Source organism: Plecotus auritus (assembly GCF_963455305.1).
Source record: "Plecotus auritus genome assembly, chromosome: 2".
Lineage (NCBI taxonomy): Eukaryota > Metazoa > Chordata > Mammalia > Chiroptera > Vespertilionidae > Plecotus > Plecotus auritus.
In genome coordinates this window covers 23,670,745-23,698,220 of record NC_137771.1, presented here as the reverse complement: position 1 = coordinate 23,698,220, position 27,476 = coordinate 23,670,745, and the positions used below count along the sequence as shown (strand labels likewise).

At 40.7% G+C, this 27,476-nt stretch overlaps 1 protein-coding gene across 1 annotated transcript in view; it reads right to left on the bottom strand.

The window, feature by feature from the left end:
• The window catches only part of LOC308240378 (protein argonaute-4), a 35,999-nt gene that overhangs the window by 6,790 nt on the left and 1,733 nt on the right, over positions 1–27,476 (bottom strand). The window contains exons 2-17 of the mRNA XM_080653291.1: positions 24,205–24,370; positions 22,162–22,282; positions 20,785–20,966; positions 20,122–20,258; positions 19,890–20,024; positions 19,159–19,246; positions 15,610–15,757; positions 15,265–15,384; positions 15,020–15,148; positions 14,643–14,776; positions 13,315–13,499; positions 12,101–12,260; positions 10,446–10,761; positions 10,169–10,303; positions 2,205–2,306; positions 1,743–1,942 (exon numbers count right to left, since the gene is read on the bottom strand). Coding sequence (XP_080509417.1) covers positions 1,743–1,942; positions 2,205–2,306; positions 10,169–10,303; positions 10,446–10,761; positions 12,101–12,260; positions 13,315–13,499; positions 14,643–14,776; positions 15,020–15,148; positions 15,265–15,384; positions 15,610–15,757; positions 19,159–19,246; positions 19,890–20,024; positions 20,122–20,258; positions 20,785–20,966; positions 22,162–22,282; positions 24,205–24,370 — 2,458 coding nt within the window. The remainder of the gene's footprint in view (positions 1–1,742; positions 1,943–2,204; positions 2,307–10,168; positions 10,304–10,445; positions 10,762–12,100; positions 12,261–13,314; positions 13,500–14,642; positions 14,777–15,019; positions 15,149–15,264; positions 15,385–15,609; positions 15,758–19,158; positions 19,247–19,889; positions 20,025–20,121; positions 20,259–20,784; positions 20,967–22,161; positions 22,283–24,204; positions 24,371–27,476) is intronic.

The following is a 27,476-nucleotide window of genomic DNA, read 5'->3' as shown; positions in this document are numbered from 1 at the left end:
AGAAGACAGAGAGCAAGATACTGGAAACCTATTTGAAGAAATAATGACTGAAAACTTCCCCCACCTGATGAAAGAAATAGACTTACAAGTCCAGGAAGTGCACAGGACCCCAAACAAAAGGAATCCAAAGAGGACCACACCAAGACACATCATAATTAAAATGCCAAGAGCAAAAGACAAAGAGAGAATATTAAAAGCAGCAGGAGAAAAACAGTTAGTTACCTACAAGGGAGCACCCATACGATTGTCAGCTGATTTCTCAACAGAAACTATGCAGGCCAGATGGGAGTGGCAAGAAATATTCAAAGTGATGAATAGCAAGAACTTACAACCAAGATTACTCTACCCAGCAAAGCTATCATTCAATATTGAAAGTCAGATAAAGAGCTTCACAGATAAGAAAAAGCTAAAGGAGTTCAACACCAAACCAGTATTATATGAAATGCTGAAGGGTATTCTTTAAGAAGAGGAAGAAGAAGAAAAAGGTAAAGACAAAAATTATGGACAACAAATACATATCTATCAACAAGTGAATCTAAAAATCAAGTGAATAAAAAATCTGATGAACAGAATAAACTGGTGAATATAATAGAATCAGGGGCATAGAAAGGGAGTGGACTGACAATTCTTGGGGGGAAAGGGGTATGGGGGTGCGGGAAGAGACTGGACAAAAATCGTACACCTATTGATGAGAACAGTGTGGGGGAGGTAAGGGCAGAGGGTGGGGTGGGAACCGGGTGGAGGGGAGCTCTGGGGGAAAAAGAGGAACAATTGTAATAATCTGAACAATAAAGATTAAATTTAAAAAAAAAAGATTTGCAGTGGAATGTGTACTATTTAGCAGCTGAATTCAGACTTGGGGAAGAGCCCAGAAACTGCTACACTTCACAGATGGTCATTTGGAAAAAGAAAATTACTGCAGGGAGCTTGTTTAGCTATTTAATAGTAGCTCAGTAATAGGTCAAAATGTCTGATTCTCTTGAGATCCCTATTTGGGGGTGAGAATGATATGATACACCTCCCCTCCCACACACAGCCCCAGGTTCACTCCAATGCATTCTTCCACTAAACTATGAAAGCAAAGTGGACTGTTAAGTCTTTCCCTTGTATGAAGTGGAATCCACAGGCCTGTGACTCTTCTGATTGGAGCCAGGGTACTGTGCTGGCCACCATCTGAGGCTGCCCAGGACCTGAGCAGAACTGAAATGCATTTGGCTCCATAGGAAAACCACAGGGACCTTCAAATTAGATTCTTTTCCTTGGGCAGACTTTAGACACACCATACAAGTAAGTATAAACAGCCTGAGCACTTCTTGGACCAAAGTCACATTATAAACTCTCAAAGGCACATGCAATTTTATTCACTGCTTGCTATTTAAACCTTAAAAGGAAGACTAACTCCTGTAAAAATTTTTCTGCAGCAGCTCATTTAAAAATTTTTCTTTTTGTTAATCCTCACCCAAGGACATTTTTCCACTGATTTTTTTAGAGAGAGTGGAAGGGAATGGGAAAGACAAAGTGAGATACATTGATTGGCTGCCTCCCGAAGGTGCTGCAGCCAGGCCCGGGGATTGAGCCTGCAAGTGAGGTACGTGCCCTTGACCAGAATTGGTCCCAGGACCCTTAAGTCCACAGGCCGACGCTCTATCCATTGAACCAAACCGGCTAGGGCACAGCTCATTTTTTTAAAACATGCTGCTAACACAGACAGAAAGAGATTTTCTTATGCCTGAGAAACTTGCCTGTCATGATCTTTATCCACCAGATGATACCTTGCTCTGAATGCTACAAGCCGGGCATAATATGCAGGGGCTGGAATAGAGACTGAGCGTGTGCACCGCACATAGGTGTGGCATAGCTGGTAAGTCAGGAGCTGAAGCTCATCTGCAGTAAAGCAGTTGTCATCCCACAAGACCTGGTAATGTGAAGGGCGACTGGTTCCCTGGAGAGAGAGTTTTATGATGAATAAATTTCTGATATTGGTTGACTACTTGAGAGAAGAACTGAAATCTATTCCTTAAATTCAGAAGTATTCCTGCCTAGCACACCTACAAGCAGATACCTAGACCAAAAGATAACAGTTCTAGGATACAAGCATTAACAAAGTTATATACAGTATATAATAACAAGTCTACTCAAGCTAGTTGCTGAATTTGCAAACATCTACCTATCAAGTGAAAGATCTGGACCAGCTTCCAAATTACCTGAATTCCTGCATGACTACAGAGGTAAAAGTCAAACTCGGATGGATGTGTGATGGTGCTATCCACGGTAGTGCCCGCTGGTACATTGCCACTTTTACCCACCTATTAAAAAAAAATGTAATTAGTCACCAACAGGCCAACCTGAGCTCAGGCCATTTTTTTCTATGTTAATTGGCAACAAGTTATAAGTTGCTCTTACAAACCAGTTTAATTCAAGATGTTGAACTTTCTATAACTTTCCCTTAGCCCAACCATTTCATCCATAAGTATTTTCTCAAATAAATATACTCCATGGTTTCTCTAGGGCAGTGGTTCTGAACCTTTCTAATGCCGTGACCCTTTAATACAGTTCCTCATGTTGTGGTGATCCCCAACCATAAAATTATTTTCGTTGCTACTTCCTAACTGTAATTTTGCTACTGTTATAAATCGTAATGTAAATATCTGTGTTTTCCAATGATCTTAGGCAACCGCTGCTGTAGAGCCTAAGACCATTGGAAAGCACAGATATTTACATTACGATTCATTAACAGAAGCAAAATTACAGTTATGAAGTAGCAAAGAAAATAATTTTATGGTTGGGGGTCACCACAACATGAGGAACTGTATTAAAGGGTCGCGGCATCAGAAGGGTTGAGAACCACTGCTGTAGGGGGATCCAGACAAATAATTATTTTACTAGTGGCTTTGGGCTAAATGATTGTCCTCTATTAACAGACTAGTGGCCCGGTGCACGAAATTCGTGCACATTAAAAGGGGATGAATTAGAGGAAATAATTTAATATTGCAATTTGCCCTTTCTCTATAATAGAAGTGTCAGAGATGAAAGAAAATTAGTGAAATGTATATGAAAACCTTCCTCTTGTCAGAGTCTGGGGCACACCACGGGACCCAGAGTCAAGTCCCCGCCCACCCACATGCACCTCAAAATCGCATGAGACCCAGACCTGGCTGGCCCCCCCAATTGGACTAGATCCAGACCCGGCCAGTCCCACCCTTGTCAAGACCTGCTGGGCAGGGGGCGTAGCCTCAGGTCCCCTGGCCCAGCGCCAGGATGGGGGGCATGGCCTGAGGTCCCCCAGCCCAGACTGGGGTGGGGGGTGTACCTTGAGGTCCTCCATCAAGCCCCGCCAGGTGGGGGACACAGCCTGAAATCCCCTGTCAAGCCCCTCTGGGTGGGGGGCATGGCCTGAGGTCCCCCGTCAAGCCCCGTCAGGCAGGGTGGCACAGCCTCAGGTCCCCTGGCCCAGCACTGAGAGTGGGGGTGCAGCCTCAGGTCCCCCGTCAAGCCCCGCTGGGCAGGGGTGCGGCCTGAGTTTCCCTGACCCAGCCCTGGGGGTGCATCTTGAGGTCCCCCATCAAGCCCCGCTGGGTGGGGGGCATGGCCTAAGGTCCCCTATCAAGCCCAGCCAGGCAGGGGGGCACAGCCTCAGGTCCCCTGGCCTGGTGCTGTGGTGGGGGGACAGCCTAAGGTCCCCTGTCAAGCCCCACCTGGTGGGGGGCGCGGCCTGAGGTCCCCTAGCCCAGCACCAGGATGGGAAGCACACCTTGAGGTCCCCTGTCAAGCCTCGCTGGGTGGGGGGCATGGCCTCAGGTCCCCTGGCCTGGCACTGGGGTCGGGGGTGCAGCCTGAGGTCCCCCAGCCTGACGCCAGGGCGGGGGCCATGGCCTGAGGTCCCCTGTCAAGCCCCATGGGGGGCGGGGGAGGACGTAGCCTCAGATCCCTGCTGATTGCTCATTAAGGCTCCTTAGGAGAACTTGGCCTCAGCTGTGGGTGCAGCCATCTTTGTGATGGAGTGATGGTCAATTAGCATATTCCCGCTTTATTAGATAGGATGACACAATGGTATGTTCACAGACGAAAAGAAAAAAAGATGGGTAAGATTCCTGAGAAAAATCACTTTTATTCCTTGTTTGGAATTTTAAAAAATCCACAACTTGCAGTAAAAGTTAAGATGAAGCAATTTGTTGTTGTTGTTAATCCTCACCCAAGAATATTTTTCTATTGATTTTTAGAGAGAGTGAAAGGGAGGTGGAGAGACAGAGAGAGAAACATCAATGTGAGAGAGAGACATCGATTCGTTGCCTCCCACACATGCCCCAACCAGGGCCGGGGATTGAGCCTGCCACAGAAGTACATGCCCATGACCAGAATCAAACCTGGGTACCTTCAGTCCACAGGCCGATGTTCTATCCACTGAGCCAAACTGGCTATGGCAAGATGAAGAAATCTTTGAATTGGTTCAATAAAACTAACACTTTTAGGGGATCAATAAAAGAAGACACTGGCAGATGCCTTATCAGGAAGAGTCCACTGAAATGGGATCAGGAAACCAGAGTTTCAGATCTAGGCCTAGCGTTGCAACTCCATACCTTGAACAAAGCATATTGTTGGGCTTCAATCTAATCAGCTATAAGATCCAGTAATAATATCTTACACTTTAAAAATTCCAAAGTTCTTCTATGGCTAAAACTCTAGGATCAAACTTCTAGAAAAGCAGAGGGAGAACTTTAGAAATGCATTTACAAGGAAAGAAATTAAATCTTGCTATTTGGACAATTTTCATTCTCTTCTGCTGTACAGCAGGGTTCCATGTGAGGAATTTTATTTGCCATCTAGGCACAAATTTGATGGGAGTTTATTTGGCTCCATTCTACTTGTGGTTACCTTCAGGTGAGGATCATACACCAATGCATATAAGTACATCTTTGAGTATAGAAAAGTCTCATTCCATCAAATTCAGATGTAAACTCAGGTCCTAACTGAACAAGAGGAAAAGTAACTTAGTTAAAATAGTTCTAGCACTGCTTACCAAAGTACAATCTTTAGGAATATTAGTTCTGCAGAATGCATTTGGGTGTGTTATGGTCAAACAAATTTGCAAAATACTGAGTTAAACAAAATTTAAATGGTTTTTCCACTGCATGACTTCTCAGAACCTTTATTTAGTAAGGTATAATCTTAAAGAGGGAGATGGAATATATGGCATTTTCCAAACTTACTGGACCATAGAATCTATTTTTTTTTTAAATCTCTTGGACTCCAGAGATGAGAGCCTAAAGAGGTGATGCCCTGGGGAAAAGGGGTACAGGCATGTTCAATTCAACAATTACTGCTTGAGCACCCATGTGCAAGGCTCTGCAGCAAATGTTTGGGAGGGAAGACAGAGGCACAGAGAGAACTAACAAACATGGCTTCCTGCCCTTCATGGAAACTATATACAACGAACTGCAGAGCAATGTGAAAAGGGCATTGTGGAAGGCCCTGGGAAAAGCTGGTGGGAGGAAATAGTTGAGTCATGCCTTACAGGATAAGCAGCAGTTGAAAGGGGGCCTGGGATGAAAACAGGAAACTCTCCAAATATCCCCTCAATACAGAAATGGATAAACAAACTGTGGCTCATCCATATCATGAAATACTACTCAGCAATAGAAAGGAACAAACTATTGATACACACGAAAACTTGGATGAATCTCAAGTGCATTAGGGTAAGTAAAAGAAGCCCAACTCAAAAGCTATGGAAATCCATTTATATGACATTCTGGAAAAAAACCAAACTATAGGGACATAACAGTGGTTGCCAGGGACTGTAGGCAAGGGAAAGGGTTGATTACAAAAGGACATGAGAGACTTTTGTGTGTGTGACTGTTCTATATCTGTATTGAGGTGATGGTTATACAACTAAATGCATTTGTCAAAACTTGCAGAACAGTATATTAAAAAGGGCAAATTTTACTGTTTCTATATCAGACCTTAAGTGTCCGACCATCCGACCGGTCACTATGATGTGCACTCACCACCAGGGGGCAGACGTTCAACACAGGAGCTGTCAAGCTGCAGTGACTTGGCAGCAGCAGTTCTTAGGTGACTCACCCCAAAACCAGAGGGGAGGGAGCTGAATTCCTCACGGGGCCACGTGATTCTACCTTCGGCTGTGGGTTATGTTGTTGCTGGGGCACTGTTGGCCCCGAATCTGGTTTACTGCACACTTGCATTTGCATTCCACACCCTGTACAACAGCAACTTTGCAGAGTGCCCTCTTGCACTCTGGGACCCCTTGGGGGATGTTGGAGAGCCGTTTTGGCCCAATCCCCACAGGCCAGGCCGAGGGACCCCACCTGCCGAAGGGACCCTGCTCCCTCCGCAGATGCAAGGGAGGGACCACAGGAGGTTGGCTCCAGGGCGTGTCTGGCCCATCTCACCCAGTCCTGCCCTGCCAGCCACCTTCTAATTAATTTCCTTTCAATGTGCATGAATCCATGCACTGGATCACTAGTTTTTTAATAGAAAAAAAAGGGGGGGGGGCTGTTGAATGGATGTGGTCATGTCAGGGATAAAAATGCACAATGTATATGGGAAATGGAAGGTATATAAGGGTATGATGAAAGATGAGACTAAAATGTTATGTTTTGGCTAACTGAACAGCACAGGAGAACATTTGGTAGGCAGTGGGTCGGAAGAGTTTTGAGCAGTGGAGTGGCAGGATAAGATTTGTATGTTAAAACCTAGCCCTGAGAGTAGCTGAAGGATACATTTGTGGAGGCATGGAGACAGGGAAACCACTAGGAGTCTCCTGCAATACACAAGAAGTCTGCCTAGAGTAGAAGGAACACACAAGAGAAAGAACTGGGATGAGAGATTTCAGGGCAGAACAGAGGACTATTTGACTAACTGGATACAGGGGGACAGGAGAAGAGTTTAAAGACAATTCTGAAATTTCTAGCTTGGCTGAGTTAATATACAGTTATGCCAAGTAACACAAGAGAAAAAAATTGGGGGAGGCACAAGTTTTGGATGAGGATAAAACAGTAAGTAAAAGGTTTTGACGTGTTTTGCTAGAAATGCCTGTGGCAGATTGTATCACTGGTGCCAAATCTTCCTGTGCCCCTCCCTAGGGAAGGATTATACTTCCCCACCCAATTAACTCAGGAGTGGCCATGTAACTGGCTTTGGCAGAATAAAATGTGGCCTGAAATGTGTTACTTCTGGGCAGACTCTTTTAAAAAAAAAAATACATTTTATTGGTTTTTTATAGAGAGGAAGGGAAAGAGACAGAGAGCTAGAAACATCGATGAGAGAGAAACATCAATCAGCTGCCTCCTGCACACCCCTCACTGGTGATATGCCCGCAACCAAGGTACATGCCCTTGACCGGAATCGTACCTGGGACCCTTCAGTCCGCAGGCAGACGCTCTATCCACTGAGCCAAACCAGTCAGGTTGGGCAGACTCTTTAAAAGCCAGCATAAGGCTTGTCATGTATCTCCCCACACGCCCCGCGCCCCCCTACCCCCCGCCCCGCTACAATGACTGGCAATGTTCCAGACAGATGTTTCTCTGTCAGCCTAGGTTCTGAAGGGAGGACAATGGGGTCACAGCTGCTTGCTACAGAATCACAGTGAATGTGTAACATGAGCAAGAAATAAATCTTTGTAAGCCACAATGACTTTGGAGTTTTTTGCATGGCCTAGCCTATCTTGACTGACACTATGCCTATAGGGCATCTAAGTAAATCTGTCTGGTAGATAACTGGAAGTGCCAGTTGGGAGCTCCATAGAAAAGTTTGGGGCTGTGAATACAGATTCAGGAAATGATAAGCAAATAAGTGAATCCAGAGGAGTGAGTGAGACTAAAGAGAGTTGAAATTGAGAAGAAGGAGAAGTGTGAAATGCCAGGAAACATCAGCATTTGATGGACAGAGGAGGTAGAAGAGTCAAAGAAAGCCTGATGAGAGATGGATAGTGAATCTGGCCAAAGAAGGCAATCATTGTCAATGCTGCAAAGAGGTCAGTGTGGGAACCTGACAGGATATCCCTGAATTTAAAATGAGCAAGTCATGAAGAGAGCAACCTCAGTGGAGTCACTGAAGCTGAAGCCAAGCTACAGGGAACTGAAGTATGACCTGAGGAGGTACAGATAGAAAGTCAAATCATTTTCTCCGAAAAGTTGGTCAAGAAACGAAGGAAAGATAAGGTGGCAGGTAGACTGAGAGAGCAGCAGAGAGAAGTTTCTTTGGGTGACTAAGGAAAAGTTGAGAAAGTTTAGAGGGTGAGGAGAAGTAAACTAATGGGAAAGATTAAACTTTTTAAAAATAAAGGGTGATTAATAAAGTGAAGCTGGAGGGAGCAGAAGGATTAGGAACAAAAGCATAAGCAGGGTAAGAAAAGCTTAGGTGGAGAGATTACCTCTAAAATGTGAGGAAGGAGATAAGATAAGATGTGAGGAAGGATTATAATCCATAACAGAAAATTTAACTAAATTTGAAAGTAGAGGAAGGAATGCCAAGAAAATGCATGCCTTCTAGATTTTTATTTTCAGAGGGAAATACAAGATTGCTCTATCGTGGGCAATATAAATTGTTGGCAATAAAGGGTAGGAGAGCTGAGAAGAGTCCAAAAGTTGGGAACAGATACAATGGGGAATAAAATAATTGAAAAAATTGCAGCCTCAAAGGCCTGGCTGAGATGTGCTACTATGAATTTGCATAATACACATCATTATTAAACAATTGACTCTTTTCTTCAGCAATCTCCATCAACCTAAGAGTAGAAGCAAAGAAAATGGGCAAGTGGACTGGTTCAGAGCTGGAGATTAGCGAGAGGCATGTTCAGAGGAGTGAAGATGTTGATAAGGTCAAGGGGTGCCAAGTAGACCTAGGACTGGGATTGTCAATCTTGAAAGGTTGGGAGTGACACTGGATAGTAAAGAGCAAGCCTGTCACATAGCTTGGGGTTTCAGAAAGATAATCCAAGTCCAAAAGCTACATGGCTAGCAAGTTGACAGAGGGATGAAAAGGTGATAATGCAGTTAAGGAGGAGTTGGCAGGATGTGCCCAGAGCTTGGGCAAGCGTCCAAGAAATTTGTATTAGCAGAATCTAAGAAGTACTACCGAGTCAGGGTTGGGCAATGAAACCTCAAGGAGAAAATCTTAGTTCTCTAATGATTTAGAAAGTACAAACAACCTTGGATTAAAGGCAAAAACCAAGGGCATACTAGAAAATAGTGGGAGTGACCCACAAGATTACATCATTAGGCAGCAGAGAGAACTGGTCTCCCTGGGGTTGGATCAGGGAGGACCTGGAAAAGATGAAGTAGTGTCATAAAAATATTGCAGAAGCAAAGTCTCCAATATCATGTCCTTACCTGGCTTACACATAAAGATAAGATCATAAATAGATACATTACACAAAATGCCTTTTATCAAGTGCTGGGAACTGTACCACAACAACCCTGTGATATAGGTATTGTTCTTCTTCTTAAATATATTTTTATTGATTTTAGAGAAGAAGGGAGAGGGAGAGAGAGATAGAAACACTAATGATGAGAGAGAATTATTGATTGGCTGCCTCCTGAACGTCCCACACTGGGGATCGAACCCACAATCTGGGCATATGCCCTGACCAGGAATCGAACAGTGACCTCCTGGTTCATAGGTCGATGCTCAACCACTGAGCAATGCCGGCTGGGCCAGGCATTGTTCTTAATAGATTTTACAGTTGAGAACATTATGGCTTAGAGAAGTTAAGTAACCTGCCCATGGTTAGTAAGTGTGACATCATAAATGTTCAAAGTTTGTACCCTAAGAATCCCCTACAATGATATAAAATCATTTAGAAGAGAAATTCTTCTTTGTACCCTGGAACCACGCCTCAGGCACTGGCAGCAATAGGTAGCAAATGGCAATCAAGTCCAGATGGATCAACCTGCCCTTTGAAGGTTGCCTTTATCACCCTAGTGGACCCTGCATGTTTCTGACCTCTCCTCTAAAAACTCTACAAACAAGAAATATATTCAGTCTTGAAACCTGTACCATTAAGAACTGGTCGTCTAAGATGAGCTGTAATTAGTATATTTATTAAGTTATTATTAGGCACTTTTCCTTTTAGAAAAAAACTGTCTGGATGTCCACTCAAAAAACACATTTACTTGTATCAGATAATAAAATTTATCCTATGTTTTCTTACCCTTTCTGCTTTATCTGCACAGAAGAGTCGTGTGTGATGTCTTTTCTGTACCACAATGTAGGTTATTCCTGGCCGGTAATCTTCTTCCAAGCTAATACATGCCTTTCGAATTGCTATTAGTTCTGGCCAAGCTACCTGGGAGTTACAAATGGAATGACAATGAATTGAGAACTCACCTAGTATCTCTCAGATCTGATTTACTCAGAGTGGCAGATGAAAGGGGGCTCGGTCCTACACCTACAAGCCCCAAAAGGCAAGTATGGGATAATGAGAGTACCTGCTTCATTTGTCCCTCGGATACCCCTCCACGGTAATAGATGATCCGTGTAGGTTTGAAGCGTGTGGACTTGTAGAACTGGATCAGCAGCTCTCGAACCATGTTAGTAAGGTCCTGGATCACCTCCTGACTATAGAGGAGCTCCTGGGAGACCTCCTGGCGGGAGGTCTGCACCCGAACAGTGGCACAGTACCGGCTGGGGTGGCCATCCATACTGCCAACGACAGCAGCAATGGAAGGCTTCTTCCCATCTCCTGCAGGGGGGTGGGTAACATCTGCTCCCAGGAAGATGACAGGCTGCTGGAACACTGATGGCCTGCTCAGATTTAAAGACACATTGCCACTCAGATATACAGGTGAAAATGTTTGGGTTTAGCAAGCTCACCAATACAATCACAGATATTCTATATAATAAAGGGTAATATGCAAATTGACCGAATAGCAGAATGACCAGTCACTATGATGCACACTGACCACCAGGGGGCAGACGCTCAACGGAGGAGCTGCCCCTGGTGGTCAGTGTGCTCCCACAGGGGGAGCGCTGCTCAACCAGAAGCCCTGAGCTGGGCTCACAGCTGGTGAGCACAGCGGCGGTGGCCAGATCCTCTCCTGCCTCCAACGCAGCACTAAGGATGTCCGACTGATGGCTTAGGCCCGCTCCCTGAGAGGGCGCAGGCCGGGCTGAGGGACAACCTCCCCCCGAGTGCACAAATTTCGTGCACCGGGCCTCTAGTATTCTGATAAGAGAGAATAAAGACTTATGCCCATTGGAAGAGAACTCTAAGGCCCACTGAGTACCAGTGCCACCCAGTACAGTGAATCTGAATTGACCACAGAAATCAACATGGTTCTTCTGTCACAGTAGGAAGGAAAGAATTAAAAGAGGACCCATGCCCTGGCTGGCGTGGCTCAGTGGTAGAGTGTCGGCCTGCGGATGGAAGGCTCACAGGTTGTATTCTCCGGCAAAGGCAGGTACCTGGGTTGCAGGTTCAATCCCTGCAGAAGGCAACCAATCAATGTGTCTTTCTCACATAGATGCTTCTCTTTCTCTCCTCTCTTCCCCTCCCTCACTCACACCTTCCACTTTTCTCTAATAATCAATGGGAAAAATATTCTCAGGTGAGGATTAACAAGACCAAAAAAGAAAGAAAAAAATTAACCAATGAACCCTAACCGGTTTGGCTCAGTGGATAGAGCGTTGGCCTGCGGACTGAGGGTCCCAGGTTCGATTCCGGTCAAGGGCATGTACCTTGGTTGCGGGTACATCCCCAGTGGGGGGTGTGCAGGAGGCAGCTGATCGATGTTTCTCTCTCATCGATGTTTCTAACTCTCTATCCTTCTCCCTTCCTCTCTGTAAAAAAAATCAATAAAATATATATTTAAAAAAAAATAAAAAATAAAAAATTAACCAATGAGTGCATAAATAAGTGGAACAACAAATCAATGTCTCCTCTTTTTCTTTTTCCCCTTCTCTCTCTAAAATAAATAAATAAATAAATACATACATACATACATACATACATAAATAAGTTTAAAAATAATTATAAAAAGAAAAAGCAATTGGGATGCATATTTGAGATTTGTATGCTTTGCTGTAAACTAAATGCTAGATCTTAATTTTAAAAAGTGGGAAAGAGTAGAGTTCAGAATCTTACCTTTGATGAGGTACAAGCACGTTGTTAATTCCTCCAAGCTTTGCATTTATCTTCAGGCAAAGGTTGGAAAGGGTCTGGGGTGAGGTCTTCACTACATTTTTTACCTGGACACACTGCGTGGCCATACCCAGGAGGGTATCTCCAACACGTTTCACCTCCGCTACAAAAATAAGTTAATTGATTTTTTAAAACGTTTAAATATTCTGTCAATTACTAAGAGTAAAGGGGGAAAATCCACATCCTGACATTTAGAGGGTGCCTACTACATACTGTACACTGTGCTAGATACTTTTCATGTGTGGTGTTTTCATTTGCTAAACCCCCAGGGCAATATTTCTTTTCAGTTTGGATAGGCCATTCCCCACCCCTTTTCTTCACTCCCAAAGACTTTTAAACTAGCCTACTTTCTTTATTCTATGATGCTGCCTGCCACTACTCACTGAGTCCTGTGAGGTTCCTTTTCCCACAGGACTAACCTGGCAAAGGAATCAATCTCCCTAGCTCCTCCCTCTCACTATACACATACCCGCCCTTTGAATTTTTTTCTCCTCCATCCCAATCCCACACCCCTCTTTTTTTTCCCCCCTAAACATTAGAGAAAAACTGAAGGTATCAAAAGAAACAAATTTGAAGACATTTTATAAAGTTCAAACAGCTGGTCTATAGTTCCCAAATCCTTTACTTAGATAATAGCCAAAAGGACTTTATATTATTCTTCTTATAACAGATACAAACTAAAACACCTCCTCTTTCCCACTCTGATATTCCTAAGTGTTTTTCACCAACATTCCAGTTCTTCCTGCTTTGGGGCTAGGATAGAGTTTCACTGCATGCCCCAGTCCACTGCATTTCCTGGCCCCATTCCCATTTGCCTCACACAGGTTGGATGGGCCAATACTGCTGGTTGTGGCCAAGAAGTTGCAGATGTTAAGAACCCTCTAGAGCTCTCTTTTCTCACTGCCATGGAGCCAGCAACATTACAAACAGTGACTGCTCTGCCAACCTGGGTTCCAGAGTGAAAATGATATGATGATATGGAGCCACGGCTGCAGTCTACCCTCAATGATCACACAGCAGCAGCAAAAAGCAAGCCTTTGCTGCTTGGAGACCCTGAGAGTCCAGGGTTGTTTGTGACTGAAGCATAACCTAGCTTATCCTGACTGTTACACCTACTATTGAAATCATCCTTCATTCAGCATTAAAGGAGTCCATACCATATACTGGCGTCTTCCCAGGCAAGATCACCACTATTAGCTGTAGGCCCACATATGTCATTTTCAGATGTTTAAACATGGGCTCCACGCTGTCTGCACCTTGTGCATACTTGCAGAAACATGGCTGACCCTGGATGGGCATTCCTGCATCCTTAGAGATTTTACGGAGCTGGTCAGTGAAACTCCTGTTAAAACAGAACCAGTGGCACAGTGCTTTCATTTCAGAGTACATTCTTAACATCTATTTCCCTCTATGATACTTCTTTCAGTTCTGCAAATTCTTAGCCAAAATGAGACATAAACAAATAAACAACAACAAAAATCTCTAGCTGGTTGCAAAAAATAGACTGGCAGTTGTATTGTTAAGCTATCAGATTATCATTTTGCAATGCAGAAGAATCTGTATTAAGCTATCAGATTATCATTTTGAATTTGTAAATAATTATGCCTCAGTTAGGACCCAAGGACTAGAATAACATTCCTGCCCAAAGATTTTTTATTTTTTTTAAACATTCCAGTCAGTAATTTTGGACTGAAGAAAAGCAAAGCCAAAATGTCAGGTAAATGTGTATTTTGGTAAGCCTGCTAAGAGAATAGTTGAGTAAGCTTTTGTAAGCTTGTATTCCATTCAGATCACAGATACACGCTGTTATACAATCAGTGCATTTAGGACTACATTCAAACTAGTAACAGACTGAATCAATACAATATCAAAAGAAATCATCACTTCAGAAAAGAAAAACGCATGAAATTTTAAACTTTAGATTTAAGAAATTACTTCAATCTATGTATAAAGTTTTCAGAATAATTTCTTTTGTGTAATATTTGCCAATATTCTGTAGGATTCCTTTCTTTCATCCCAGTTCCCTTTTCCTGCCTTGATTTTTCCACCCTTCTCTCTAACTTCCTTTATAACAATACCTGAATGTGTATGACATGAAACAGAGATCTTAGTCCAATGACCCTTCAATAAAACATGCTTGCTAGTAAATCAGAATGATTCAAAATGAACTCATTTTTATCTTAGCTGAAAAGATACAATTAATACCAAAGGAAGCTTCACTAAGAACCCAAGAATTTGCCAACCGGCACTGCTTCAACCTTGTTAGTCACAAATTTCTGCTCTAAATGTAAGGAAGCTGAGTCAGATTCTTAATGCAATTCCCAAATTGGCGATTTACTATAATACAAGGTGTTTTTCCTATAGCCAGATGGTGCCACTATAGGAGGCAGGGATTTAGTGCCAGTGCACACAGCACATTCACAGAAAGATGGTGTTTTCATATCTGGAAGGGATATTACTAAGCTGAAAATATGAAGATACTCACTTTAGTAAATCTTCCCTACATTGTTTCTGAGGCGCAAAACAAGCAACTGCCCAAACTTTAATTTCAATGCCAGCATAAAACTGCTTTCCTCGCATGTCCCAGACACCCTGGTTGGGTGTGGCTACTGTTTTATTCTTTAAAAACAAAACAAAACAAAAAAAGAAACAAAAGAAAAGAGAAAAGACATTACAATCTAAGGCCATTTGAATATTGATGAGGGGACAAACAGAACTCTATTTGGTATTAGCCAAAAGACAAAGAGCAATCATAAGCAAAACTATGGGTAAATTCACTGTGGCTTGTAGAAAAAAGTCCTCAATTATTCTCTTTTTGACTGGTTATTGGAAGAAGCTTGCTGAATAAAATAAAAAGCTTACCCGGCCTCCATACTGTAGCATTGGTGCTGGAAGTACCCTGCCTGTGAGCTCTGTCATTTCATTGTGGACAACAATACCAAATTCTTTAAGGTATGGATCAGGTCCACCCACCATGCTGTTACTCTTCACCTAAAGAACAGGAAAGCCTGCATATATAAAAACCAAAGAGTAACTGTGTCCCATCAGGAGTTTTTCTACTTTTTCGTGTTAAAGCTAGCTTATCTTAATGACCATGCCTTACTGACCAGTCTACTGATTTCTTCCTGTCGGTCAGGAGCAGATCTTGCTGTGGCTTTGATCATTGTGGAAGTCTGATTGTCTGTAAGTTTCTTTATACATCGCTGTCCAGCCACTATATTACAGACCTGCCAAGAGGCAAAGAGAAATTTCGTTTGTGCTGTATCTTAAGCCTTTGCCCAACTATATGTTGCATCTTTCGTTTTCCCCCAAAATGAAAATTCTGTTAATCAGCCCAAAATATCTCAGAAATTAATACTAAATTCTACTGCTCGTTTAGACATGACTTTTATTTTTATTTTTTTTAACCCATTCAAGAAATTGGCAGACTGGCAAAAGAAAATTTAGTTTACCTCAAGTGGTAAGTATGTATGCTTTTGTTCTTGTCCCACTTGGAGACAGGGAAGATGGGGATATTTCAGCTGCAGACTATACTTTTGCTTAAAATATTGAGCTACAGTACATTCCATGGCTTGACCATTTTCTAGCTGTAAAGGAAAACTACAAGAGACAACGTCTTTTTAGAAATTTCAAGTTCTTTTTTCTGAAACAAGCAAGCAAACAAAAATCTACTAACATTTTCTACCTTGATCAGTCACTTAAAAACAAAGGTCAATCTTTATTTGAATATTTTCACTAAAGTCATTTTAGTATTAAACACATCTGTGATTATGCTGGAATTTTCCATGTTTTCTTAAAACTAAAATGAGAAAATAATTTAATTAAAGTTTTAAAAGAACTTAAAACAAGAAGAAGCTGCAGAATCAGAAATTACATAGACTCCTCAGAGGTCAGTTAACACCTACAGACACAATCTGGTGGTGGCTTCTTGTAGATAGGAATTTTGTTTGCTCAGGAGAATGTTTTTGTAAAAGGAGTGTAGCATAGTTATTGGGCCCACATTTTCAGATCCCCAAACCAGGACAAATGTATGTAGATTTGGAGGCAATAAGAACCAATACATGAAATTGAAACTAAGCTAGGATATTTGGTATAAACTGGGGAGAATGGCCCAGCTGGTGTGGCTCAGTGGTTGAGCATCGACCTATGAACCAGGAGGTCATGGTTCCATTCCCAGTCAGGGCACATGCCAGGTTGCAGGCTCTTTCCCCAGTGGGGGATGTGCAGGAGAGAGCCGATCAATGGTTCTCTCTCATCATTTATGTTTCTATCTCTCTCCCTTCATCTCTGAAATCAATAAAATCCTCCTATATAATAAAAGGCTAATATGCAAATTGACCAAATGGCAAAACGACCAGTCACTATGATGCACACTGACCACCAGGGGGCAGACGCTCAATGCAGGAGCTGTCCCCTGGTGGTCAGTGCGCTCCCACCGGGGGAGCACCGCTCAGCCAGAAACTGGGCTCACGGCTGGCGAGCGCAGTGGCGGTGGCGGGAGCCTCTCCCACCTCTGCAGCAGTGCTAAGGATGTCCGACTGCCGGCTTAGGCCTGCTCCACATGACATCCCCCAAGGGCTCCTGGACTGCAAGAGGGTGCAGGCTGGGCTGAGAGACCCCTGCTCCCCCGAGTGCATGAATTTCATGCACCGGGCCTCTAGTAAATAAATAAACAAACAAACTGGGGAGCATGGTTTAATAGACTCTGTATTTGGCTCTTCTAGTGGGAAAATGATCTCAAATACTTGGCACAATATTTTTTAAAAATATATTTTTATTGATTTAGAGAGGAAGGCAGAGGGAGAGCGTGAGAGAGAGAAACATTGAACTCCCAACCTGGGTATGTGCCCTGACTGGGAACCGAACGAGTGATCTTTTGGTGCACAGATGACACTCAAGCAACGGAGTCACATTGCAAGGGCACTTGGCACAATAACTTTAATCTTGCTTTCTTGATTGTTACAGCCCCACAAAGTAACAATGCAGTAAGGATCATGTATCAGCGGTGGGGAACCTTTTTCAGCCAAGGGCCATTTGGATATTTATAACATCATTCACAGGCCATACAAAATTATCAACTTAAAAGTGAGGCTGCTATACTTGGTCAAACATTGGCAGGGTCAGACCAAATGATTTCTCAGGCTTTTTACGGCTCGCAGGCTGGATGTTCTCCACCCCTGATCTATGTAAAACTCATGTAACTCTCCTGGACCAAATTCAGAACTTCAGTTTATATTATCTCACTGATCACTTCAGGGCAATTAGGCATCTGTGTCAAAGGAGGACATTACTTGTTAAGCCGCAGGTAGATCCAAGGATGTTTATATTTCTGGATTAAAATCAGTGCACTTATGGAAAATAAAGCCATGTTTGAAACAGTTTAGAGGTAAATCTTATTTGATATTGCAAAATGGAGAAAGAAAACATTACTTGCTACAATGACATTTTAATTATTGTTAAAGGTTCACAGTCTATACTGTAAGAATATGTTGTACTAAAAACTGGTGGCCTTTTGCAGATTCTAAAGTCCAAGTAATAATATAAACAAAATTAAAAGTTTATTCCCTTGAAAAAAGTTTTAAAAATAAATCTATGTGCTTTTAATTTTAATGCAAAAATTATATAAGTCTATAATTATTCTTACAGGGTTATGTAAAGTAATTAAACAATGAAAAAGACACAGTTCCTCTTGAAACACATGCTAAAATTCTCACTAGTAATTTCATAAGATTTTGATAACTTTTTTGAGAATGAGGTCAATGATGTATTATGAAGAATACAGGAAATATCACTTTACAACTCTTAAGAAATTCATGTAACATGTACATTAGTTCATACTGAAGAAGTTATTCAAATCAGACTGAATTAACATACCCCCTTTATCAGAGGCCACCCAAAAACTTTATCTAGACCAAAGGCCTCCAGGTAGTTTTGATGTGCACTAAAGTTTACAAATCGAGAACCATGGATCTAAAACAAAGTCAGAGTAGAATATAAGCAAAAACATTTAAAAATTTTAAAAGGCTTCTGAGTAACCAAAATAATGTAAAGTTTATCTATTTATTTTTAAGTTTAAATATTTAGGTTATGTTGTTTACTTAAAAGAGACAACATTTATGTTTATGTCAGATATGAGTGTAGTGATATAGATTTCAAGAATAAAACTTACATATATGGCGATATAAAAAGCACTTTGATATATGTTTTCTCATAAGGCATAGTTTGCAGTGAGTTAGAAATTGAATGATTAGAAAAATAAGATTGGGAAAGGGAAAATGAGTGTGCTGCTGCAGGCATGCCACATACACTGACAGCTGGAGGAAGTGACAGCTAGTTACAAAAGGAGGGAGAAAAACCCACACAACTTTGTAAACTGAAAACAAGTTTCAACTATGACTTACGGCCTTAATAGAACCTTTGGTCCATGCATTGAGAATTACAACAGTATAATAAATGATGCTTATAACGATGAAATTCTGCATCATTATGTAAAAGTTGATCTATGCTTAGCATAATCTGTTTAAAGGTGAAATGAATTAAAGGCAGGAAATATATATCAAAAAATTTAAAAACATTGTTTAAACCTTTGGTGTTTAAACATGAAGATCTTGGTGATTTTGAAAAATCACAATATGAGATACCAATTCCTCAAATGATGATAGTAGCTTCCTCTGTTACCAAAAATGTAATGTTATCATCTATACTAATAAAAGGGTAATATGCTAATTAGACTGGGTGACCAGACATCTTCTGGACGTCCAACTTCCTTTCGGACAGTTAGGGGGCGACCAAGCCGGCAGGAGGGCAGTTGTGGGGCGGCCAGGCCAGCAGGCGATCAGGCAGGCAGGCAGGCAAGTGGTTAGGAGCCAGCGGTCCCAGATTACAAGAGGGATTCCTGATTGGAGAGAGTGCAGGCTAGGCTGAGGGACTCCCCTCCACTCCTGTCCCGCCCCGTGCACATATTTCGTGCACCGGGCCTCTAGTTATATATATTAACATACGTTTGATGACTGGCTGGCCGTCTGGTCACATTACAAACTCGATATTTTCGCTTCATCTGTCCACAGTGAGTCACCTCAACTTTAAGACCTGAAGTTGAAAAAAAAGTTAAAACATCAGTTTTAATAAAATCATAGTGATAAAAACAGATTCAAATGTCTTCAGAAAGGCATGCCATTGTACAGGACATACATTGCAAGGATGCAAGAACACTTTCATCAAGTATAGGCAAAAAGCCTCAGCTAAGCAGAAAATATTAGAACCCTGATGACTTAAGATTTGTAACCACTGTAATTTATTACTTCAATACATAATTACCAAGCATCAATTATGTTCTGGTGTTAATGAAGCTTATATTCTAGTGAGAGAAGATAGCTAATAACAAACAAGAAGAAAAGAAATTCCAAAAGGAAAATAAATAAACTTGTGTTAGTTTATCAAAATGGAGGTTTTTAAGTGAGTAAGGGTAAGTTAGTAAATGTCTGATATGTGACAGGTATTGTGCCAGAAGCTTATACATCTATTTGCATTCAATTCTCACAATGATCTTACAAGTTATATTACCTTAGAGATGATTAATCTAAGGCTCACAGTGGTTAAGTAACTTGCCCAACATCCCAGTTATAGAACTTTCTGGGATGGGATGGAAGCCCAGGTGAGTCTGACTCCAAGACCATGCTCCTTGCACCAGGCTGAACGGCCTCTCCAAGACTATGCTAATGTAAATACCTACCTCTGATTTCTTTGGTAAACTTGACACGCTGGGAGTCTGTTAGAGGTTTGGTCTGCTCGTTGATATTCTGAATGTCTAAAACCTCACACATGAACTCAATGATAGGCTGAGCCCGGTAGAAAGCAGTTGCAGATACTAACAAACAGAGAGGAAGGATACTTAGCTTCAGGGAAAGGGACAGGATTAAGAAAACCAGCCAAAAGACGAAAGGGTAAAGACAGTTCCATCCTACCATCAATATTGAGCATCATATTCCACATGGCAGGTCTCACAGACTGATGAAAGCCAAACCAAACTTCCCTGCCCCCTCCCAGAGGGTGGTAGTAACCTTCCGGAGGTGAGAAAAAGGAACGGCCCACTGGAGTGTACCTGAAGAAATAAGAGTTTGCATGTTTCACAATAAGAACTTGTCTTTGTAAGTTGAAACCAAGTTGAAACTATGACTTATACCAGTGGTTCTCAACCTTTCGAATGCCGCGACCCTTTAATACAGTTCCTCATGTTGCGGTGACCCCCAACCATAAAATTATTTTCGTTGCTACTTCATAACTGTAATTTTGCTACTGTTAATGAATCGTAATGTAAATATCTGTGTTTTCTGATGGTCTTAGGCCACCCACAGGTTGAGAACCGTTGCTGTAGAGCCTAAGACCATCGGAAAACACAGATATTTACATTACGATTCATTAACAGTAGCAAAATTACAGTTATGAAGTAGCAACAAAAATAATTTTATGGTTGGGGTCACCACAACATGAGGAACTGTATTAAAGGGTCGCGGCATTCGAAAGGTTGAGAACCACTGACTTATACAGAAAACGTCCAATAACTCTAATGCAAACTATCAGAAAAAGGTCTGATATCTGTGGCAAAGAATTCAAACTAAGGTACTAACCTCATGGAGGGGAGGTGTCTTGTAATAACATCAAGTGCTTGTACTGAGTCATCTGGGACTTCATTCAAGTGCCCAGCTAAAGCTTCTAAAAGCATCTGAAGGCTCACAACTGACACCCACTGAACAGACACTTTAAAGGTTTGGTCTTTACCCTCACCTGGAAGGGTCACTTCCATATCAACCTAAGGAAAAATACATGTACGTGCATATTTATAAAGCCTGAGAGAAAGATCCCAGAAGTATTCAAAATAGTATATGCATAAAGACATTTTACACTTCTGTAATTGCAAAACATTGGAAACAACCTACATGTCCATCAACAGGGGAATATTTTAATACTAAATATGATGCAATAGTTTAAAAATAAGGTAGATGCTACAAAATGTATAACCCTCAAAAACATTACGCTAAATGAAATAAGTCAGACACAAAATGACAAATATTGTGTGATTCCACTTAGATGAAGTGTACCTAGAATAGTCAAATTCATAGAGACAGGAAGTAAAATAGTGGTTACCAGGGACTGGAGGAGGAGGAAATGGGGAGTTATTGTTTAATGGGTACAGAGTTTCAGTTTGGGATGATGAAAAAATTCTAGAGATGGATAGTGGTCATGATTGCACAACAATGTGAATATACTTACTAGTAATGCCATAGAATTGTACACGTAAAAATGGTTAAAATAGTAAATTTTATATTATGTACACTGCACCACAATAAAAAATTTTTAATAAAAAAAATAGTAAGGTAGGTTTAAATGTACAGAAATGGAAAGATTTCCTAGGCCTATTGTTAAATGAAAAAATATATCAGAACAATATGCAAATAAATAAGAATGTACATAAATAAATGCATAAATAGCTAATGCACATAAAAACATCTGAAAGGATACATACCAAGCTATTAGTTTCCTCTGAAAAGGAAAATGGGATTGAAGACAGGTGGAGAGTCAGGAAGCCATAGCATTTCTAGGTTGTCTAAATAAGTTTATAATGAGTATACAGTTGCATGTTGCTTTTCTAATTTTAAAAATAAATGTTTTAAAAAGTTACTGTGGTATTATGAATACTTTCATAAGTGGGTGCTATACAATATGCTACAATTTATAAAAACTTCATTGTTTAGATTCAGGTAGAACTTTAACAATGTGAGAAATCTGGAATATGTGTAAAGATGGTGCAATCAACTTAAATTCTAATGCTCATCTCATTCAATTATTGATTAACTAAGGGACAAGACAATATGGACAGAAAGACTTATCATCACTATGAGAAACAACTAAGAATTGAATTGTTATTAGAAAAGGAAACATTTTTGTCTTATGTAGTTACTACTACATAGTAAGTTTAGTAAATATTTCTTGCTGTTAACACTTACCCTATCCCGTCCAATTGGCAGTGGATGTGCTGTGTACATGTTTCTTTTGCCATCATAGCCAGGCTGCCGATCACCAAATATTTGCATCTTGAAGTGCCGCACCATTGTATCTACTACCTCCCTTAACGGTAATGGAGATAGTGGAGGTTAGCTTTGAAAAATGGTGAATGGTAAGGAAACTATCATCATACCTTAATCACCTAAATTCAGTTCAAAAGCCCTTAGAAAACATAAGCGTTAAAGTGACCACTGATTCAATTAATTAAAAAAATAGCTAATAGGCCCAGCCGGCATGGCTCAGTTGTTGAGTGTCGACCTAAGAACCAGGAGGTCACAGCTAGATTCTAGGTTGGGGCACATGCCTGGGTGGCAGGCTCAATACACAGGGGTGGGCAGGAGGCAGCCAATTGATGATTCTCTCTTGTCATTGATGTTTCTATCTCTCTCTCCTTCTCCTTTCCTCTCTGACGTCAATAAAATATATATATTTAACAGCAACAAGGAAACACAAGCAATTCCAAGATAACAAAAGGGAGGAATAAAAGGAAAGAGAGATAAAATTTATGGCATCCTCTCACACTCCTGCTTTCCAAATTCCTCCCCTATGATAAACATAGCCTTATAAGAAAGAATAACCTCTCTTAGGTATCTAAGTATAGCAAGTTCATAATTGAACTAGAGGCCCACTGGCATCCCGCTGGCTCGCCCGGCCCCGCCCACCCCAATTGGTCCAATCGGCAGGTTAGCTGGGAGGAGGGGCTGTGGGCGGTCAGATCAGGGTTGGGGGGTCTGATTGGGGATGGGGCAGGCCGGGTGGAGGGGCTGCAGGTGGTTGGTTGGCCCCGCCCTCTGATTGAACTCCGGGTCGAACTCCTGGTTGAGGGGACAATTTGCATATTAGCCTTTTAGTACATAGGATGATAAGCTTGTTTCAAATATATGTCCTTATTCAAGTATACTGGTTTTGGAAAAGAAACTGGGCAGAAATTCAGAAAACTGAGGATCCATAAATCTAAGATGCATCATTCTCAAAGGAATAAGTCAATCCTTTTGACTAATGCTGGCTATTTATAATTCTGCAGACTGTCTTGTTTTATTCCAAAGTGCTCTCAAGCGGTGTAGAGAAGGGAATGTTGTGAAATATCCTCATCCTAAAGGTTACCAATGTATTTTCTTTCTTTTTAGAATGAAAGTCTTTTTCTCAATCAAGCATGCATAGCTTTACTTAAGTGTTCATGCATCTATGCCAGATCACACTGTATGCAGGCCCTGAAATAAATGCAGTATGCAGTTTAAGATGGAGCCTGTGAGATTTTGGAATGCTAGAATCAATGAAAAGTTGGGAGCTGCTTCTTACCAATGTTAGTGATAGCAAGAGCATCCTTAGAAAAGCAAGAATCTTAATATTAAAGACTGTTTGAATATCAAAGTATGGAAACAAAGAAAAGGAAAGTGGGTGTTCTCAGTACCCTGTAAGAATATCTGCTACAGGACTATGACTTCACACTTGGTAAATTCCTGTCATAGAGACCACAATACTTAAATTACCTTATCCAGACCCCTCTTGGGTAATGCTGGAATTAAACAGAACTTCTCTCTCAGCTTACTTTTTTCAGTACTCCAAGATGATCCATCTGTCTTTTTTTTTTTTTTTATGTACTATGTTTTCTTTTTTTTTTTTTGATCCATCTGTCTTTACACATATTTTTCTCATGTCCATTACCAACACTTAATAATAAAATTTGAAATTCCAGGTAGTTCTATTTCCCATAGACACTAATGTCTTCACCTACTTTTATAAATTTCTGCTACCCTTGGACAATGAAAGAGTGACCTCTCTTCTTCCTTCAATAAGTATTTACTGACTGAACAATGATGCATCCAGCACTCTCCTAGAATCTGTGGAGGATAACAAAGTATGAGACAGCAAAGGAACTTATCTTAGAGAAAAACAAAGCCTGCATACTGAAAGAATTAGAGAACAGTACGATACATAATAAGTTATGTGCATTGGTATAGAATTCTAGTCTTTCTAATCCTTACCTGTTGACTCTACGAGGCCGTTTTTCTGGTTTAATATCCACATCATAGTGATACACATCTATTTTAGGAATCTGAACCTGAAAATGATTGGCTAACAGTCGAATTGGTTTTCCAACAGTTCCAAGGCCAGGACGACGAGGTGGCTGGAACAGGCTGGTTGGAGGTCCTGAAGAGATTGAAAGACATTCAATGTGCTACTTGGTCCTGAAGGATACTGTTCCCTTCATGATGATGATGATGATGGTTATAGCTACAATTAACAAGGTCTTATTATTTACTAAACATAATATGATGTAAAGAGTTTGGGGTGTCTTTTGACCTAAGGTTCTCTGGATTTCTAATATTTTACCATGCTGCCATTATTCTGAATATGAGGAACATCAAAATGAGATAGTATGATGAACTCCTCTCAGATGTCAGCTACTGTAGAAAACCTTTTATGACCATTAGTAGATCTATAGATAGGCTCACACAATTATATGCATTTTTCTGGGTACCATCATCATGATTGGGCTGGAGATGATCCACTAATCTTCCACAAATTAGCCTACATTATGGTAAATTGTATGGACAGGTGGAGGTTAAACAGCAGCTATATTTATCAATTTACTTACTAATTTAGATAGTGAAACAATACCAATAATGCTAAATTTTCCTGTTTATAACCTGATATTTTTATAATCTGTGCAATCTGATATTTCCTGATTATAAGGTCTAGTTTATTTATTTATTTACCAAACATTGATTCATGATTACATGTCTAACCTGCACTGTGGACTCAGGAAAAAGACAGCCTCTGCTTTCAAGAACTCACAGTCTAGACCAGTAGTTCTCTACCCAGGGGAGATTTTGTCTCCCAGGAAACATTTGGCAAATGTCTGGAGATATTTTTAATTGTCACCCTTGGCGGGGGACAGGGTGCTACTGACATGTAGGTTTGGAGAAACACAGTCTTGGAAATATTTGTCTACAAAAAACCTTATTTCTTTTTTATGATAATGTCAAGTGGACACTGGCCTAAAAAAATATATACATCTTTCCTGCTATAGGTGTTCAGTAAAGTGAGCTATGATTACAATGGAAAGTTATAACAGGTTCTTTTACTGCAATGGCATTTCGCCAAGAACGAAGACAATTCACTGAGGAAAGAAAACTTTGATGCAAGAAGCTATGTGGTCCAACATCACTTAGGAACACTTTAATGAAATCTGTGTTGACAGATCACCATATACTAATTCTTCAAGTACTGAAATATTTTCACATATTAAATTCATTATTCATTTATCCCCTAAATTCTACTCATCTTTCAAAACCCAGGCCAGGTGTAAACCTCCTTGGAAAGCCTTCAGAATCTCCCAGACTGGAGGATGCATCCTCTTTGTTCCCAAGACGCTCTGTATAAGGGAACACTTAGAACAAGTAAATAGAAACAACCTGTTAAATGACTCGGTCTCCACTAGACTGTAAACTTAGAAGACATGGACCTCCAGTTCATTGCTATCTCCTTAAGATCTAATTCAATGACCAGTACATTGTAGAAATTCAATAAATGTTGAACTGATCACTTGTAGCAGTTCCAAATAGAAACTAAACAGAAGTCCAGTCATTCCTAAAACCCAAGAACTGACAATTATTTTTCATTAAAACATAATTTATCCTAAAAATATTATTATCGCTTAGAATCGAGTTCCACCTCTGGTGTACAAGAGGATCTACTTTGGGTGTGATAATATATTTACAAACAAGGTAAGAGGTAATGAATAAATAATATCAGATGTGATAGGCACACTGAATCAAATCATACAGGTAAGTCAGCCATGCATATCCCAACATACACTTAAGCAATCATTATATCATAAAGTAGGATGAAATCCAGCTTGATGATAGAATGGGTCAAATGACACATGACTTTGATTTTAAATTGTGACTAGAATCCAGGTCCAGCGCTTTTTCTTCCCCAATGGTATCTCTGCCTCTCTAAACTACTTGATATCAAAGGGACAGAGGCAGAGGAAATGAAAGAAAAGGAATTAAGAAGTAGAGAAAAGCAAATAGCATGTTTCTTTTCTTTGGCAAGAAAGAAAATTTAGAAGGTGAGTGATCATTTCTTTTAATAAGTTTAGAAGATTTATTTAGAAAACTATATTCTAAAATTTTCCACTCCAAAAGCTGGTTTCTTTGAGGTTAGCAAACTACTTATAAAGAAAAAGCACAGTGGCTAAAGCTCTGGCACCAAACTGCCTGGGTTTCAATTCTGTTTATCACTCCCTACCTGCATGACCTTGGGCTTCTGTGCCTCAGTTTTCTTATCTATAAAATGGGGAATATGTGGTAATTATAGCATCTATCTCTTAAGGTTATTATGAGAATCCCATGAGATAACATATATCAGAGGCTTAACACAGTGTCTTATAATAATAGTAAGTACTCAATAAATGTAAGTGAGTAGATTGTATCTGCATAAATATTACAGTGCTCAAAGGTCCCTGGGCTTTATATTGGGGGCATCCCAAAAATTTGGTGACAAGTCTGAAATCTTCCAAAAAGGAAACAAATTTGACAACATAGATTGAATAAAGTTAGCCTTAAATGAAAAGGAGGGCAGATGACCCAGACTCATCATCATTTCACCACTCAGCCTTGAGACCTGGTAGTCAATTAAGCTCTCTGCACCTCTTTTCTCATCTGTCAAATGGGGGTAATGCCTGCCTTGCCTACCTCACAGAGGATCAAATGAGCTAATAGCTGTGAAAGCACTTTCCAAACTGTGAAGCACTGTAAAAATAAAAGTTATCACTATTATAATAAAAATAAATGGTATTCTAATTAAATATATTTCCAAATTATTGTTGCCAGAAACCAAAATGGAGTGAGGGGAGAGCAGAGCAAAACTAAGAATGCACCAATGATTACTGAAGTGAGGAGGGCACAAAGCTCTAGATTGCCTTGCTTTAACAAAGAAGCAGGAAAGCTTCTCTAGGTTCTAAAACAACCTGGGCAAAATATCCCACAAGACTACCAACTCCCTTTGCTCTGATTCTATGCTTGGCATGCAGCTTCTTGTTATTAATTTGGTTTCCAAGATACTGTGACACCAAAAAAGGAGCTTGCTAGAGAACAGACAAGAAAATATCCCAGTCAACAGAAAAGATCTATGTGACATTTTGGCTTATTCATTAACATCTTATAAAATGTGGTTAGTGAGAATTAATTTTCCATAATCCTGGGTGAACTTACTGATAAGTCCTCAAATCTGCAAAAGCTAAAATCAA